Consider the following 19,409-nt stretch of genomic DNA (forward strand, 5'->3'; position numbering starts at 1 on the left):
TTCAGCTATATACAGTATTTTGTAGATCTTTATACCTAAAGTGTCTGGAAGGTGCCATATTACTGATGGTCAAAAATTGATGACCATAATGATGATACCTATATATCTATTTCTCCATGAGCTAAAACCATAACCCAATTGTTTATAAAAGTTGACTTCTAAAAATAAAGTTTACTTCATATTCTTGAATATTTAATGAAAAGAAACTACAGATCTGTAGATAATCTGTGATTCCCTGGATAGTTTAGGTCCTTAGAGAATATAAAGATTTTGTCTTTTGAACCATCAATCTTAGCAGAGACACAAAGGAAATTGAGATTTATTTCATTTCCTCCCATTAGGAACATACATCTTCATGGATCCCCAAATACTACTTCTGTAGAAAATAACCCAAGTAACTCCATTTACTTAGAATTAATTACCAACTACATTTTCTCAAATATACTATATATTCAGCTTTTTATCTAACCTATGTTTATCCTTTGTAGATAATTCTGTTTTCTGACTCTTTAATCTTCCTGCATAAATTACATACTTTAATCATTCTCTTACCTCAAATCTAGTTATTCAAGAAGTAACTGCAGTTCCTTCTTATAATTCTGTCACATTTTTCCCATCTAACCAACCTCAGTCCTTTCAGCCTTTATATTCCCATGTATTATCAGGTATATCTTATGAAGGCACTGTTTTGTATCACCATCCCATTTAAATCTCCATACTACCTATTGGATAATGGTCACACTCCTTCATGACCCTCTACAGTTTAGCCTCATACCTCATCTCCACATTGATTTCCCATTAGTCCCCACCATGACACTCATGTTCCCTGCAACTGCACTTGTTGCCAGACCTTGCAGTATGCTATTCTTTTTCTTTGAATGCCCACCCCAGTCATCCCCTTACCAAATTTATTAATTTGTATCTTTCACTCATTTAGGATATATTTACTGTTTATTTACTCATTTCCAAATTCAACCTCTTCTATTAATCCTCCCCCAAATAATTCAGTCCTTAATGTGTTCTGACTTCTTTAGTCTTACAGAATAGTAATCACTTTATCACATTCATTTGGCACACTGAGCTTTTCCAGCATATTTACTTATCTCTTTTCTGTCTATATCATTTCAATTAGACTTATGTTTCTTAAGGATAGGAAACAAACAATAGGCCTTTTCATTGTTGTAGTGCTCTCAGCAGAGTGTCTCATTTAATTTCTTTTTGAGTAGTTACTTTCTTTGATCACAAGAACAATAGTGGATAGTGATAAAAAGCAAGGATTGATTTCCAGAAAACACACACATAAATGTTGTTCATAAGCATGTACTAAAGCATTTAAGATTTATAGAGCAAAGTCAAAGGCATTCTCTATATGCTCCTCTGATCCCTGCTAAATATATTTTATGATTTCTCAAGGTGTTTATAAGTTCCTTGGCTGGTCTGAAGATTACTTAATTCCTGCAGCCCATTAAATCATAGAATAATGCACAAACCCAGAGAATTATGCCATACTCAAGTGTTAATAAGGAAGGCTGCCAATAAGTTCACTGGGTGGTATGTTCAGCTTAGGACCTGGCTCCAAGAAGTCATTCCATAAATATCTGAAAGAATGAAGGTCAGCGAATGCCTCTCTCAATGTGTGTGCAAACTGAGGGGACAGTGTAATCAAAACAGTTGTGTAGTAGTATTGAAAATCATCCACAACATTCATGGGGAGTCTTCTCTTTGATCGATCATTCTGAGTCCAGATGAGGAATAAAACCATATCTAAATATAATGTTGACTAAGCTGCTCTCTTTCTCCAACTCCTACATCTCTTCTCTTTGGGACCTTTCACCTAAACTAACATAGCCCTGGGGTCTATGACTCCCAATACATTATCATAGTGCTAAGAAACACACCTTATTTTACCAGAAGTCTTCTGGAGACATACTGTAACATGCTAACCTGTAGGGACAAGTCAAATGATAGGAGTTTTGAGCACTCAGATGAACATTTGGGGACTTTTTCTCCTCAAGCCATAGCTGAAAGACTACAGCCCACTCCTCCTAAGTAATGGGAGAGGAGCCTTCTTTTCATAGTTTGGAGAGAAAATATTTTGAAATTAATGAGCCTTCTTAGAATTTTTTTATTCAGTTTGAGAACACATTATCTTTCTTAAGTGTAGCCCAGGGTTGAACATGGCCCAGATAAGTCTAACACATGACTTCATCATTTTAGATTATTTGAAAGTGAATAAAAACAAATGGAAAAACATGAAATAAATCAAAAGCAATTTCTGGACTCCAGAGATGACCAGGCGATACCACCCATTTTATCCCCAATCTCTAAAAACAAAAAGCATTTTTAACCAGTTTTCAAGAAGATGCTCAAAACTTTTACTAAGTATACATTAAAAAAAAAAGAAGCATTTGTCAGATTTCCAGATTATATGTGTTTATTTTGAGTTAGTGGATACAATGGCATATTAGATACCAGCACTCCGAGCTACACCTATGTATTTGCCTCTAAACCTTCACACATCATCAGTTTCCATTCTTCTATTATTCCACCACTGGGTCTCCTATTTCTAGCAAAATCATAGTTCAAATGTTTTTAAAGTAAAATATGGATCACCATATATTGTGCTTCCAGTGCCCCCAGAAGGATTATAATTGTCTCAAATAAGTGTTTATTTTCAGTAAAGGGGGAAAAATTGAAAATACGAGCACTAGTAATGGCACTACTACGAGAGAAAGAATAGAATACAGATTAAAAGAAACATTTTGACTGGATGAGTTAGTTTTCTCCTTAGTAAAAAATCCACTTAATATCATGGATATGACTTCAAAGTTAAATTGTTCAATTTGTGGGCCACACACTTCAGCGTATTGGCTATTACATTTTTGCACTGAAACAGAAGCAATACAAGCTTTATGTTCTACCATTACATTTCCAGATTTTTCACTTGTTAAGATACCTGCCAACCTAATGATTCTTGCATGCATTAGAGTTTGCTTTTGTAAAATTACGTTTATTTCCCCATCCCTCCCACTCCCATAAACATTGCGATGCGAACTCTTTGCCCAATTTTATGAGAATGTTGCAAAGGACAGTTCTGTACCACCTCAAGACAGGAATTCCCTGTTCCCTCCCCAGCTACTGATGAATCAGTAGTATTGATCACATCTCATCTCACATGCAAACAGACACTGCTCTCTTAATTTCCCCATGCCAGAGGCATACGAGTCGGCAGGTATGCATACAAAAATGGAATTAAAAAGAAAAGGAAAAGGAAAAAAAAAAAGCTTTCTTATTAAAGCCTATCGTCCTAGAATGAATCCATTGCTTTGAATTCACTTAAAGCCTGTACAGGCGAAATGTGTTTCTTCTGGGAACCTCGTCTAACTCGTGTCTGGAATTCTTCAGGCTTTTCTCTCTTCACAAGGGGCTTCTTCTCTGGGGCCTTCATCTTCCAAGACACAACCGGTGAGTTGACAGCTGCTGTTCCATAGACCTTCTGGTATTTGGTTGAGGCCACATAGGATGCTTTCACCGTGAGGACAACAGCATTCATCAGGTTTTTAGCTGCCTGGATGAGTGATGTGGCACTGTCCAGCTAGAGCAGGAGGAGGAGAGAGATACACCTAGGTTAGTCACGGCACAGGATTCACAAGATGGTCGTGTAACTTCACAGTTCAGTGTTGTGCAAAAAAAGAACAAAATTATTATATGATAATGTGAACGAGTTACATAGCAGTCACTCCCTTCTATCCTTAATCCCAAGGTAAAAATAAAAAAAAGAAGATACACTAAGGCATAGCTTTCTAAAACTCTAATACTTTTAAAGACCAAGCTCTTTTTAACATGTAAGGGTTCCAATGTAACACAAGTTTTCCAAAGTGGAACATCTCATGTTGTTACATTAGGCTGTTTGGTAAGGCTGAGAATAACTCAATGCTTAAAAGCCATTTGGCAGGCACTGTACAATAAAAAAGTACAGAGTTATATCTCAATTTTACAGCTCTACTCCTGGAAATATAGACAGTTTCTCCATCCTGAGCTCAGGTATGATAGGAATGCAGGCAGCTAAGCAGAGAAACACACCTATAGTGCACTGCCTTTTACTGAGGTATTCATTGGACTTGAATATCTATTTAACTATTCTCAGGTCTTAAATATACTTCTTAAAAAAGTAAGAATTATGTCAGGCTCTCGTAGATCAGAGAGCATTCAGTGAGACCCCCATAGCCACATGTTAATGAACTACTGATTTCTTACTATGTGGCAAACACTATTTTAAGAACTTTGTATTTCTCCATTTAACTCACAAGCACCCCAGGAGGTAGCTATTATTGTCACTGCATTTTATGATGAGAAAACTGGTGCTTTATATAGATTAAGGGATGAAATCCTTAAAGACTGTATCATACTGCCCCACTGTTAGTGGTAGGATGCTGATACTGGTAGGATACTGTAGGATACTGGTAAGATAGCTAAAATACTGTAACATGTCACAATTTACAGTAGGTTTAGAAGCTCATCCTTAGACTCTAAAGCCAGGGGTGTTTTTAGTTCACTTTTTTTTTTTTTCCCCCGCTTTTAACCCAGTTTGACATTGTGGTGTATACTGTTTATGAAACCATTCAATATCTGTTTCAACCTGCTCCACTTCCTGGACTATAGATGCTTGGAAAGTTCAAAACTGCATTTCCCAGACTACCTTTCAGCCAGGATTCCACAAGTGACCCTAGTAAAAGGAAAGATTTAACAGCTGACTGCAAATATTACTCTAGCCTCTTGGGTGCTTGAGCATTGTCTGATTATTCATCAAACTTCTTATAATATCAGCTAAGGAACTAAATACATTGCAATTCAATAAGGAATCCAAGAATGTTTCTCATTGTTGAGATTGATGGACTCTAGCTGCATTCATGAATGGGAGTTAGATATACACCTTCCGGGTGAAAGGATATTAGCAAAGTTTTTAAACTAAGGTACCCCAAACACTGCCGCTGCCCGATGTGATGTGGCTTGCCCTCACTTTAACTTCTTGCCATTTTTTGTGACCAAAGGGTGTCCCAAGCAGTGATGGGGCACATCAGAAATTACATCTAAGGTCTCTGTGATGATGTTCAGGCTGTTCTCTGTTACACATACTTCATTAGAGATAAATAAATGTGATGCTAAATTTAAAAAATTATGACAAATGAGTTCTCAGTTCTCCCACCTCCAGAAAAGCTCATAAAGTCAGATCATTGGGGAAAACAATGGACGATGCTTTCTATATATGAATTCCTTGCAATATCATAGCATTGAGGCCTCACTATTTAAAAAATAGATTGAAGGGCAGTATTACATTAACTCCATAATAACAGAGAAGCAAACAGATTTGTGGATTAGAGCCATAATTCAGCAAATAGATAATTAACTGTTTTCTGAATTAAATCAACCAGATGTATAGAGTAACTACTTTACCACTTTTATTACACTGTACAAGGTGCACATATACCAAAATAACTGCTTAACCCATAATGTTTAATTGGTAGAGCACAAATTTTGAAATCTAGCTACAGAAAAGCAAATTCTAGATTATTCATGTTAATAGAAGAAAAGCCAAGCATGGATTAGTATAGTGATTCTCATAGTCTATGAACTAGCAGTATCAGTATCACCTGGGAACCTGTTAGAAATGCAATTTCTTACGGCTACTCTCAAACTTCCTGAATCAAAAATTTGTAATCCAGGGGATGCTGATGGCATGCTAGAGATTGAGAACCACTGGATTAATGAAACCCAAGGACTATCTCAAGGTTTATTTCATTTAAGGATTTCAGAACTTTGATCATACATGGGTTTGGCAGCATCAGGGCCAGTTATCTGGCTAAATTTCACTTTTACATCTTTTCTATTATACCCCCAGGTATAATAATTACAGAGAAAGAAAATGTTAGGACGATGGGGTCAGTCATGTTTTCTTTAGAAGCTAGATATCATAGCCCTTGGCCAATCGACAGTTCCCTGTAAGTCTGTCAGGTTTCAAAAATGAGAAATATTCATTCACAAAGTGAGTTAATTCTGTTGTGTATCATAGGTAAAGAGGGGAGAAGGGTATCAGGGACAGTTCTGTGGATTTGCTTATGGGAAATAGAATTAGTAGAAGTAGAATAAGACAAGATGCATTTATTGCATTATTAAATGATTCTCTGAAAGCAAATCTTGGGAGAATTAAGTGGATCCAAGGAGAAGAATTACAAGTAATTTGGAAACTTTTACCACAGATTCCATTTTCAGATAGATGGTGTCTAATTCTGCAGCAAAAATATGATAGCCTGTCTCTTCTTCAGAACCCCTTTGCTCTCCCAGCCTGATGCAGGAATCCTGTGAATAAACCTAATACATTGGTTGAAAGTGAGACAGCTCTGAAATATAAAGCCAATGATTTCATTCAAGGTACCTGGTAAGGCAGATATGAATTTGTGGCAAGGTGTAAAGCTAGCAGGTAAGGAACCTGGCCAACTAAACCTGAACCAGTATACAGCTAGACAATATGCCCAATCTAAAATTAAAAGAAATTTAACTTTTTCTGAAAACTTGAATTCCCAAAGAATAACTTTTGCCATTCCTCTAGATCCATTTTAATGATTTAGATCATTGCTGCCACAATCAGAATTTCTTTTATTTAAAAATGGATCTCCTTTATGTTTGTCTGAAATAGCACAGAGGCCTGGGATGTTTAGTTAAAGATTCACTCCTAAAGAAAATACATTGTGTTGCCTGGGTGGTTCAGTTGGTTAAGCATCTGCTTTTGGGTCAGGTCAGAATCCCAGAAGCCCCACATTGGCTCCCTGCTCAGTGTGAAGCCTGCTTCTCCTGCTCACCCCGCTTGTGCTCTCTCTGTCAAATAAATAAATAAAAATCTTAAAAAAAAATACACTAAAAAGACTAAGGTACATGGCAAGAAGATCTTTTCATACCAGGTTTAGGAAAACCTATTTATGACAATTTCAGACAAGATATGTAAATGTATATGTACAAACGAAGTCCTAATAACCAATAATAATTGAGTACTTAGGAGGTGCTTAGGAATTGCCTTTGTCCTTTTAATTAAATTGCATGGTTTAGGCTCCAAAAATCCTTGAACTTAGAAAGGTAACAGAACATACGTCTGAAGTAATGGGCAAAAGTAGGGATCAGGATGTGTACTGTTTTTCTCCAAAGACTACCATCAGAACCACTCTTTAATCTCTGGGGTCTTGTTTTTCAGTAACTACCTATCATTCAGAATGAAACTATCTCAATGTTTAATTCTGTTTGGGTCGACGCCTGTCCTTAAACTTGGTACCATTGTATACGTATCATGACTGAGTTTGATGAGAGCCACCATCTCATCTCTGACTCTTAGTGTTGTCTTTAGAGCCTGAATTCTTTGTAACTAGATATCCTAGCCTCAGGTGTGTTCCTACCCAGTGCACAGCCCTTCTTAGTCCTTTCTGGCTTGGATTCACCCTTATGGGAGCAGTGACTAGAATCTGATCCCTGCAGATTTCTCTTGTACTTGTTCGGCTTCTCTGAAGCACATTCATTACACACAGGTATAATGAGTGGTTGTGCCCTTAGGTGGGGCTCGGCTACTTTAGTGCTCTAAGCTTTTATCAGGGCTGGTGTTCTTAGCTTTCTAACAGCCAGAAAGTAGACTGTATTTCTGCCCTTCCTCCAACTAGCCTGTATATGCACTGACTAAACTGGGAGTAGAAAGAAACTTGGATCTTTTCCTGCTTAAGGGCCTTTTAATTCCTTCCAGACATTCTATTCAGTCCCTGGATCTAGTCTAAGTGCCCCAATTTTTAATTCAAAAAAAAAAAAAAAAAAAGAGCCTACATTTAGCAAATGCTACCATGTGTCAGTCTCTGCATTAACTCCCCAGTTTCCTTTCTTTCATTCAATCTCACAACCATGCCTGAGACAGGTAATGCTATTCTGTCCACTTGGGACAAAGAAGGGCTCTGCAGCTTGCTAAATATCACATCGCAGGTATATGATGAAGCCAAGACTTAAACCCAGGCAGCCTAACTCCAGTGTCCATGGACTAACCCTTACTTGATGCCACTTCCCAGAGCCATGCACGGCAGATGAAGCCACAGCCCATTATCTATCAAACTATGCTAGACTAATTAATTCTCCCTATTTCATTTCATAGGTGTCTGCTGTCCCTAACCACAGAAATCAGACTTCTCCTAATTCTGTCACTATTTTTTTTTAAATATCAAAGTACTATTTTAAAAAGGTAGCAGATGTTTCCTCACATCTTGTTCTGTTACAATCCATGAAAAGCAAATAAGGGTGGGAGAGCTATTTCATAGTGATTTCTAGAGGGTTTTTCTGGCTCTTTTACTGCCTCTATACTAGTCTTTTCTTCTTAACCTCACTCAAATCCTGATTTCTCTTTCCCATCCTCATTTTGTGTTTTGAATGGAGAAATATTAGAGTTGACACTGCTGAATTGCGATTCTCCCATTAATTGGTAATTGTGCTAATTCCTTATGTCAAAGATGAAGATTGTCATCAAAAGTGCATAAAATGACTCTTAAAATTTATAGGATCATCTGGATTCTGAAACCCCATGTCATAAGTTTTACACTATTTCATGACCATGGGGATTACCTTGCAAGAGGTGTTCAGTTTCAATAGCAACGGACTTTGACACAAATATAACTGCACGATTCAATCAAATTCTCAAATGAAAGTGTACCCATATTTCTGGAAATGCTCAAATCTCATAGACTCTTTTGGTCTTCTGCCTACAGTGATTCATCCAGGTATTTCTTCAGATACTTACTACTTTGTGCCAACCACCATGTTTGTGTTGGGTACACATATACAGACAGAAACTATAAGGTCTTATCCTGGTAATTTGTTTAGTAGGATGTAAGGTACTAACAAAACAAGCAATACAGGACCTACCTTGAGTCAGGTAGGAATAGGGTAGGAAGAAAAAGCATCATGGAGGGAGTAATAGTCCAAACTCACTTTAATGAATGAAGTAGGCATTATTGCTGACTAAATGGTTGAATGATAAAAAAGGACAAAGTTGAAATTCCTAGCTAGTATAGCTGGGTATAAATTGATGCTCTTAACCCAGATGATGTCAATTGGGGAAAATGGAGTTGCTACAATATTGAGTTTAACTCTGGACATTCTGAACTTGAGGAATCTGTGTTACATGTCAGTAAAGTTATCAAAGGGGCAACTGAAATGATGGAAATGAAACTCTGGGGGCCAGTTTTAAGAAACCACATATTTTGCTTATATTGGCTTTCCCAGTTATTTCATGAACAGTGTTCTACAGATTATAGGTATCTATGTTAATTTCTGATTTCTCCTTCCCTTCATATTCCTTATTTAGTGCTTTCACAAAGAGAATAAAATGCTAAATGCCTATTTTCTCTGGTCAAAAGGTTCAATAGATCTACTAAAATTTTTCTCAGCATTATACTTTGAGGATCAAAATCAGTATTTCAATAATCTAAGACATAACACCACCAAGAAGTATCTTAACTATTTCTTTGACAACCAAGGCTATTTTCTGTTATGTAATTAGCAATCCTTCACCTTTGAAAATAATGGTGAACTTTCTGGGACCAACTGGCAATAAAACAAATGGATTTAACAGCTTAGACTTAACAGCTACCTTTAAACTCTCTCTCTCTCTCTCTCTCTCTCTCACACACACACACACACACGGCATTGTCAATAGTGCAAAGTAATATTAAAAAGGTGGAGGGAAACACACTGGATTAAGTATCTGGGACACAGTGAATGCCTTAAGATATATAATTACAGAAGAAAATTTGGGTTACATTGTGTGTTCTACAGTAATACACTTTAAGATAGAGAGAAATATAACTTGGAAACAAATCTATTTTCAAAAAAGCTGATTTTTACTAAAAAATAATAAACCATAAATGGTAGTTCACAGAAATCTCCAGTACAAAGCTATCTGTCCTTGGATTAAAAATAATGTAAATGGCATGGGACTACTAGCTAAACTAAATAGATTAAAATAAAACAAATTCATTTCAATGTAATTTTGATGTATAAAAATGGGAGTTTTACTTAGTTACCTCAAAAAACTTAGAAAGGCATGGGGGTTGGGACCCGTCCCCTTTGGATCTAGGTTATTTTATTTTAATTTTCTCAAGTTAGAGCTGATAGTGGTCTAAAAGGGCTCTGCAATTCAGCCTCTTGCAAGGTCTTTTAGTGGGAATAACTTAGTATTTCATGTCTAACAAGTATTCTAATGGGGCTATTCTATACATATTCGGGTCTGGGTTAGTGTTTTGCAGGGAGGAAGTTGGTTGTAATGGGAGAACTGACAATAAGTTGAAAGTAAACACCTTGAGAAAGCTGCAATCTTTCCACTGAAGCTGGTCATCTATTTATATTTAAACAGTTATCTCCCCAAAAGAAGTCACAAATTGCTTGCAGGAGAGAGAGAGGAAAAAAAAAAAAAAAGAAAAAAAGAAGAAAGCAAGAAACCTTTGGTACAAGTCAGCTTTGCTGTTAATGAATGGGAGGTTAGAAACCCAGAGCACTGGAGCCTATTATCCACGAAGAAGAACATTTCATGTTTTAAAAATCCATGAGGCTTTGAAAAGATATTTGATCTCCTTAGAAATTGTGATACATTTGAAATACCTTGCAATACCTGCCTACTTCTTCCACAGTCTATATCAATAGTACTTTTTTAAAAGCTCTAGCACGTCCAGGGTAATAAATAACTTAAGCAAACAAAGACATGGTGAAAAGGTTCAGCCTAACTGAATCTTTCCCTACTTTATGGATGTTTACACATTTGCAAATAAGAGAATTCCTTTGTGGTAAGCCCTCATTTCAGTGTCCTAGTCCACTCATTCTTCATCAAACAACAATGTAGTGAGTTAGCAAAAACGCATTCCTTCTGGATAATAGAGTAGAAATCTTCCACTCATCTTTATGGCGGCCTTGGCTGGCATTAATCAGTTATGGCACTTTGCTCCCTCCAAAGCTGTTGAAGGGCATGGAAACAGAAACGTCTTTAGCTCCTTTCTCCAAGAGGTCACATTTTGACACATGTGTCATCTTCTATATCTCTACCTCTGTATTTAAATTGACTTAATATTTATTTAATTTGTATTTAAATTGACTTAATACCTGACGTTTTTGTTTCTACCAGTCAGATTGCTGACAAGGATGATGTTGTATTTACTCTTGTTCCTATAGCTGATACCATAATTGGGGTTGTTTAATTAAGAAATCATTAAACGGAAGACATAAGTATTAAAGGAAGTTCAAAGTATATGGGGGATTAAGTCAGGTGATAAAAATTAGCTGACTATATTAACAAGTAGGATGTCTGAAATGAAATGACCATCACAGGTATGCTGCAGTTGTTGTTACAAAAAAGAAAACTGCATTAAATCTGGTAACATTAGAACATGCAACAATCCTCCATAAATGACAGCTGACGTACTATAGGATAGCTCCTGAAGAGTTGGCTTAATCCCAGGGGTATTCCCATTTCACTTTGGTATCTTGAAAAGCAAATGTTTTATAACTTTAAGTAGTGGATGAATTACAACATAGGGGAGGATAAGAGGTCTGTTATTCTTTTCTGCAGGGCTACCTTGAGTGATGCCAGGGAAGCAGCTGGTGCTCTTCCAATGCTGAAGGCCAGTTGCTAGGAAATCTGTATATATTGGCTCAAGATGAAGTTGACAAAGGCCTTACCAGAAAAGCACTGCCATCTAAAAAAAAAAAAAAAAAAAAATCTCCACAGCTTTGCTGAGAAGTTTACCAATTGGCACTCAGGTAACTTTTTCAATGGGACAAAATCTTGTCTTTGTTTTTAATTCATTTAGGTAGGTAGTAGCGCTTAATAGTCAGCCAGTCCACTGATTAACTATCTTCATTTGCATTTTTTCAATTATAGGTAAGTAAACCTTGGGGACTCCCATGAAGGCTTAATTACAGTCAACAAATTTCCTAAATATGGCTTAGAGCCATTTTTTCTCACTATTAAAGGCAGAACAGTTTTTGCTCAACCCAAAACAAGGCATTATTGCTAACCTTGGAATCCCAAGGAGAAGTGGGAATATCAAGAGGTGTTGGCCCTTGGAAAGTTAGGAACAGACATGTCTGTTTGTCTAGAACTCCCTAACTCCTCTTTCTATATTTCTTCTTTCCTATACCCTTCCTTTTTTAATCCTTCAAGATTTCCTGACCCAGAGGCTTTCTCTATTGTTCTCCCATAACAAAAGAACTAGAGGCAACAGTGGTACCAATGGATTTTTAGGAATCCATCATGACTGGGAGATATTCCTGGATACAAAGCCAATCTTTACATCATATAAATATACCATGCATTGATTGTTGATGTTGTCATCTATAATAATGAACATGTCCTCACCATCCAAGGTTCATACCATGTAGTAACTCTTCAAAGGGCTAAAGCTCCTTTTGACTTTCCCTAGAGAGCCAGCTAGCAGAAAATCACTACCTTTGATTGATATTCCAGTATTATTATTAGTGGGAGACAAATCTCTGACAAGCCTTTGTCCAACACTTGGTCCAAGATAAGAACATTATCTTCATAAGATGGGTGAGCCACCAAAGGACTCCATTCTATCAGAAGTGCCTAACTTTGTATGGGTGTTGGATCTGCTGATACACGATGAAGGCTATTTAACGCCTCATAAAATGTCAACTATGCTCCACCATGTAAAGTGCAACCATTAAGAAAGGAGTAGACAAGAACAAGGACCAAAAAGTTTAGATATTGGAGGACTGTGCCTGGCAAGTGAGCATATTCAGAAGGTTCTGGATTATTATTTTCTTTTACTTCTTTTCACATTCAACTACTAGGAATCGTGTTACATGGCATTATTCAAATAGTAGAGAAAGGAAATTCTTATCTAGTTCATGACCATCTTCTTATCAGGGGTGGAAAGGGCTGGTTGAAGCCTCTATTGCTACCTGAGTTCTGAAGAGGCTCCTTTCCTGGGAGGGTTTGTTGCCTCTCCTCAGGATCCCTTTCCCAATGCATTCTTACGTATCATGCACTATACCTCCTGCTCTCCCTCTTGCCCCCTCTTCCTATTTTTTCCTCTCTTTTAGTGAATGAAAGCATGTGCTCTACAATTCCAACCCTGCTTGGACTAATCACTGGCTATGTGATTTTGAGAGAGCTACTTAACCTAGTTCTACCTCATAATCTTGAAAGTGCTCATTTTCATTTTTACTTTTAAGTATTAAGTATTAAATGAGATAGTGCCCTCAAAGCTGAGTGCCTGGCAAATGATAGGCCCTTAACAAATTTTAAGCTTTTATTATTACTGTGATCCATGTTTTCTTAAATCACCATTTGAGTCCAAAATTGTCTTTTAAACTTATATTTCTTGGATGGATTCTACCTCTTCCTCTTTCTCCTTTCAAAGTATTACCACACCCCCACTATCCTGCATTTGGACTTTCTCCAACCCTCTTGTTAATGAAGTTGCCACCACTTTGGCTTGCTTTCAATGCCTGCATATTATAGTTTTTTTGTTTGTTTGTTTGTTTTGTTTTTTTGTCTAAGTAGGCTCCATGCCCATCATGGAGCTCAACATGGGGCATGAACTCACAACCCTGAGATCAAGAGCTGAACACCTGACTGAGCTACCCAGGTACCCCAATGCCTGTAGATCATAGTTTTAATATGATAGGGATAAAGGCATGGAGAAATTCACAGGGGCAATAGAAAAGCATCAAAAAATTAGTATCTTTTCTTACACTACTGAATTCTTCGGAAAGAGGAAATTTGAGATCATGATTCACTACAAGAAAGCATGGGGGTTTTATGCAGATGTATGGTACCCATAGTATCTATGAAGATTTGGGGCTTAACTGGGGCTGGAGAAAACAGTATAAAATAAAAATGGCCATAGTAAGAGATAGATTATTTAATTTATGAAAGTGAGGTTTAAACCTCTACCTTGAGAGGCAGCAAAATAAATAGTATAAAATTTTTTACCTGACCACTTATAGGGCCTAAAATTCCAAAAATTCAGGCTCTTCATTTTGTTTACTATATTATTTCTTACTAAAACACAAATTATGCTATGGTGAAAGTGTAACTTTTTAAAGTCATTCACTTAAAAAATGGAACCCCTTCACTAAAATAAAAAACACAAGAAATAATTACAGGTGAAAATGTGGAGAAAAAGTAATCCTTATCCACTATGGAAAAATAGAACTACCATATGATCCAGTAATCCTACTATTAATTCAAAAGATTCTAATGCTAAGTGAAATTAGACAAATAGCACATAATTTCACTCATTAGTGGAAGAAACAAAACAAGTGATCAAAGAGAAACAAAACAAAAAGACTCCTAGAGAACAAACTGGTGAATGCCAGAGGGGCACTGAGTGCAAGGATGAGTGAAATAGATGAAGGGGATTGAAGGGTACTTATCGTGGGGTGTATTGAGTAACATGTAGAATTAATTCATTGTATTGCACACCTGAAACTAATAACAATTATATTGAATACAAAAAAAAAAAAAAAAAAAGGAGCCCCTTCTGGCCTAGTAAAGATCAACCTCCAAAGCCTGGTGCTTCATCTCCATCAAAAAAACCACAAATAACTGGGTTCCCTAGACTTGTTTTCTACAGTTTTAAATCTCTTTTCATACAGAGTGGGCTACTTTTAATCTTTAGTCCACTGGACCTAGCATGTGCCATCTCTACTTAAGATTGGCCTATCTTACCATCTAAATCCAGCAAAACTCTGACTGTTGGATCTAGACTTTCTCTAGGGGTACTTTAAATTCCCATCCAACAAGCTTCCAAGAACAGGAGCAAACAAACCTCCTACCTTTGGTTGGAGTGTGCTCACATTTATCAAGCAAATAAGTTAGTAAAGGGCAGGTTTTGAGAATAGAGCTTCTTATGAGAAAAAAAAAAAAAAAAGTCTGGGATGATTAAAAGACAAAATCTAATCTAGGAGAAGGACAGTGTCTGAGCTGTGGCCTAGAAAGGCCAGGAGATAACAGAAGTAGTACAGGTACAAAACAACACAATGGGATACCTCAAGATCGGCCCTACTTGTCAGTGCTCCAAGTCTCTTCAAAACCAATAAAGCAAGGATGGCTGTTGTGTATCACACTTGTTGCCATGTAGTAGGCATGACCAGTCACTTATAGACCTTTGTCTTAGACATGGTCTCAGAATTTTCAACATATAACCCAATCAATCACTAGCAATTGATGACAATAATCAAGATGAAACCCATTAAAAAAAAAAAGGCGTAACTAGAAGAAAACTTATGAAAGAAAAACATTTCATGAGTAAAAGAAAATATACATTAAAGGCAGTAGGCAAACACTCTAAAAGACAAAAGTGGTAAAATCAGGATCTTAAATTAGTTAAGGGGGCTCAGAAAAACATGTAAAATGTGCATGGTGGAGTAAAAACAAAGTTTTTTTTTGAAAGTGTCTGAACTTTAGTGACAATCAATAGGGTTGCTATATATTTAGGATGTTATATATGAAGCTCAGGGTAATTAAAAACCTATAATAAAGTCAAACATAACACTAGAGAAAATCGTCAATTACAAAGAAAGAAAACAGCCAAAAAACAATGAGCAAAATGGCAATCAGTACATGACTATCAATAATTATTTAAATGTAAATGATCTAGATTCTCCAATCAAAAGACATAATGTGATGGAATACATCAAAAAAATAAAAAATAAATAAAAATAAAAAATAAAAAATACCCACGTCGATGCTGCAGACCTAAAGACACACACAAAATGGAAATGAAGAGATGGAAAAAGATATTCCATGCAAATGGAACAAAAAAAAAAAAACCCAATAAAGCAATGTATATCATACAAAATAGACTAAAATGAGAGACAAAGAGAGCATTCCACAATGATAAAGGTTCAGTGAAACAAGAGAATATAACAATTACAAACATCCATGCACCCAACATTGGAACATATAAATACATAAGGCAGATATTAACAGACATAAATAATAATAAATGTGGGCGATTTAAACACTCTACTTAAATCAGTGGATAGACATCCAGGAAGAAAATCAGTAAGGACACAGTGTCTTTGAATGACACATCATACCAGTTTAATACACCAGATATACAGAACCCTCCATCCAAAAATAATACACCTTGTTCTCAAGTGCACATGGAACATTCTCCAGGTTAGATAACATATTATTTCCCAAAATAAGTGTCAGTAAATTCAAGAAGACTGAAATCCTTTCCCGCATCTTTTCCAACCACAAAGGTTTGAAACTAGAAATCAATTACAAAAAAAAAAAAAGAAAAAAAAAGAAAAAAAACAAACACATGGAGGCTAAACAGTGTGGTACTAACAACCAACATGTTGACAAATTTATTAAATATAAAAGGAAAAATAGATGGAGAAAAATGAAAATAGTCTGATGTCAATGAGACAGCAAAAGCAGTTCTAAGAGGAAATCTACAGCAATGCAGGACTACCTTGAGGAACAAGAGCAATCTCATGTAAATAATCTAATCTTACACCTACAGGAACTAAAAAAAAGTAAGAATAAACCCCAAAGTTAGTAGAAGGAAGGAAAGAGGGGTGCCTGGATGGCTCAGTTGGTAACCATTTGAGGACCTTCTGCTTGGGTCCTGGGATTGAGCCCCACATAGGGCTCCCTGCTCAGTGAGATCCTGTTTCTTCCTTTCCCTCTGCTGCTCTCAATATAAAAAAAAGTATAATAATCATATCATAATAATAATAAAGCATATAGTCTTCTAAAACTGAGCCGGGAGGAAATAGATCACATGAACAGTAATGAAATTGGATTGGCAATCAACAATTCCCAATAAACAAAAGTCCAGGAATAGATGGATTTACAAATGAATTTCACAAAAATTTAAAGAAGTATTAATATATGTTTCAAAAAAAGAAGAGGAAAGAAAGCTTCTCAACTCATTCTACAAGGTCAGCCATTTCTTTGATACCAAAACCAGACAAAGACACAACAAAAATGATGACTGTAGATGCAAAATCCTTAGTAAAATGTTAATAAACAGCATTTAACAATGCATTAAAAAGATCATTTACCACAATCAAAGTGGATTTATGCTGGAGAAGCAAGGATGGCTTACTGTGCACAGATCAATCAGCCTGATATACCAAATAAACACAATAAAGAATAAAAATGAAATGGTTATCTCAATAAAATGCAGAAAAAGCACTTGACAAAAGTCAATAGGCACTCATGATAAAAAGCTCTCAAAAAGTGGGTTTGGTGGGAACATACATAAGAAATACATAACATAATAAATGCCATATATCACAAACTCACAGCTAACATCATACTCAATGGTGAAAAATGAGAACTTTTCATCTACAATCAGGAGCACAACAAGGACGTCCACTCTTGCCACTTTTATTCAACATAATACTGGAAGTCCTAGCCACAACAATCAGATAAGGAAAAAAATAAATAAAAGTCATCTAAATTGGCAAGGAAAAAGTAAAACTGTCACTATTTACAGATGCTGTGGTATTATATGTAGAAAACACTAAAGATGTCATCAAAAACTATCAGAATAAATGATTTCAGTAAAGTCACAGGATACGAAACCATATATAAATCTGTTGCATTTCTATACACTAATAACATAGCAGAAAGGTAATTAAGAAAACGATTGCATTTATAACTGAACCAAAAAGAATATAATAACTAGAAATAAACTTAACCAAGGGAGTGAAAGACGGCTACACTGAAAATTATAAAACACTGGTGAAAGAAATTGAAGATGATACAAATGAAAAGCTCTATCATGCTCATGCATCAAAAGAATTAATATTGTTAAAATGTCCTTACTACCCAAAATGTTCATACTACCCAAAGCAATCTACAGATTCAATGTAATACTTACCAAAATATCAATAGCATTTTTCACAGAACTAGAATAAAGCATCCTAAAATTTGTATTGAACCACAAAAGACCCTGAACAGCCAAAGCAATCTTAAGAACAAAGCTGGAGGTGTCACAATCCCAGACTTCAAGGTACACTACCAAAGCTTTAGGAATCAAAACAGTATGGTACTGGAGTAAAAATAGACACACTGATCAAATGTAATAGAACAGAGAGTCTAGAAATAAATCCACACTTACATGGTCAATTAATGACAAAGGAGACAAGAATATATTAGGAAATGTATTGGGGAAAAGATGAGCACTTCAATATATGGTACTGGGAAAACTGGACAGAAACATACAAAATGAATGTTAACTGGACTTTCTTATACCGTACATAAACATAGACACAAAATGGATTAAGGGACTAAATGTGAGACATGAAACCATAAAAATCCTAGAAACATAGGTGGTAATCTCTGATACCACCATAGCAACATTTTTCTAGATAGGTCCCTCAGGCAAAAGAAACAAAAGCAACAGCAAACTATTGCGATTACACCAAAATAGAAAACTTTTGCACAGGAAAAGAAACCATCAAAAAAAGGTGACTTACTGAGAGAATTTATTTGCAAATAAAGATTTTTAATATTACTCCTTATTAGACAGATTAAAGAACTTATACAACTCCACACCAAAAAAAAAACAAAAAACAAAAAACAAAACCAAAACACATTGATTTAAAAATGGGCAGAGGACCTAAACAGACATTTTCCCATAGAACACATACAGATGGCCGACAGACATGAAAAGATGTTCAATGTCACTTATTATTAGGGAAATGCAAATCAAAACTACAATGAGACATTAGTTTGCACATGTCAAAACAGCTCAAATCAAAGAGACGAGAAATAATAAGTTTCGGCAAAGATGTTGGAGAAAAGGGAAACTTCATGCACTGTTGGTGGAAATGTAAATCATTACAGCCAATATGGAAAACAGCATGGAGGTTCCTCAAAAAATTTGATTTGGTATTTCTACTATGGGCATTTCTCCCCCCCTAAAAAGCAAAAATACTAATTCAAAAAGAGATTGCACCTGTATGTTTATCACAGCATTATTTACAACAGACCAAAGATATAGAAGCAACCAGTGTCCATAGATAAAGGATTAAGAAGATGTATATACATATGATGGAATATTACTCAGTCATAACAGTGGATGAGATTTTGCCATTTGCAACAACATCCAGGGATCTAGAGAGCATTACATGAAATGAAATTATAAATGAACACACAAAAAAAGTAGGAACAGACCCCATAAATAAAGAGAAACATCTGGTATTTGCCAGAGGGGCAGAATTGGGAGGAGGAATGGGTGAAATGGAGGAAGTAGGGTGGGAGGTACAGGCTTCTAGTTATGGAGTAAGTCATTGGGATGAAAGGTACAGCATAGGGAATGTAGTCAGTAATATTATAATACCAATTT

At 36.0% G+C, this 19,409-nt stretch overlaps 1 protein-coding gene across 3 annotated transcripts in view; it reads right to left on the minus strand.

Moving 5' to 3' along the window:
• Positions 1-2,394: 2,394 nt before the first annotated feature.
• The window catches only part of CTNNA2 (catenin alpha 2), a 1,106,640-nt gene continuing 1,089,625 nt past the window's right edge, over positions 2,395-19,409 (minus strand). For 2 of the 3 annotated variants that reach the window (XM_032880681.1, XM_032880684.1), the window contains one exon: positions 2,395-3,595. In XM_032880681.1, the coding sequence (XP_032736572.1) occupies positions 3,308-3,595 (288 nt within the window). In that variant the 3' untranslated portion in view covers positions 2,395-3,307. Of the gene's footprint in view, positions 3,596-6,252; positions 6,370-19,409 lie in introns of all 3 variants that reach the window. The other variant, XM_032880682.1, reaches the window with a different exon arrangement.

The sequence above is a fragment of the Lontra canadensis genome, unplaced genomic scaffold (assembly GCF_010015895.1).
Source record: "Lontra canadensis isolate GAN:19392208 unplaced genomic scaffold, GSC_riverotter_1.0 scaffold71, whole genome shotgun sequence".
Taxonomy (NCBI): Eukaryota; Metazoa; Chordata; class Mammalia; order Carnivora; family Mustelidae; genus Lontra; species Lontra canadensis.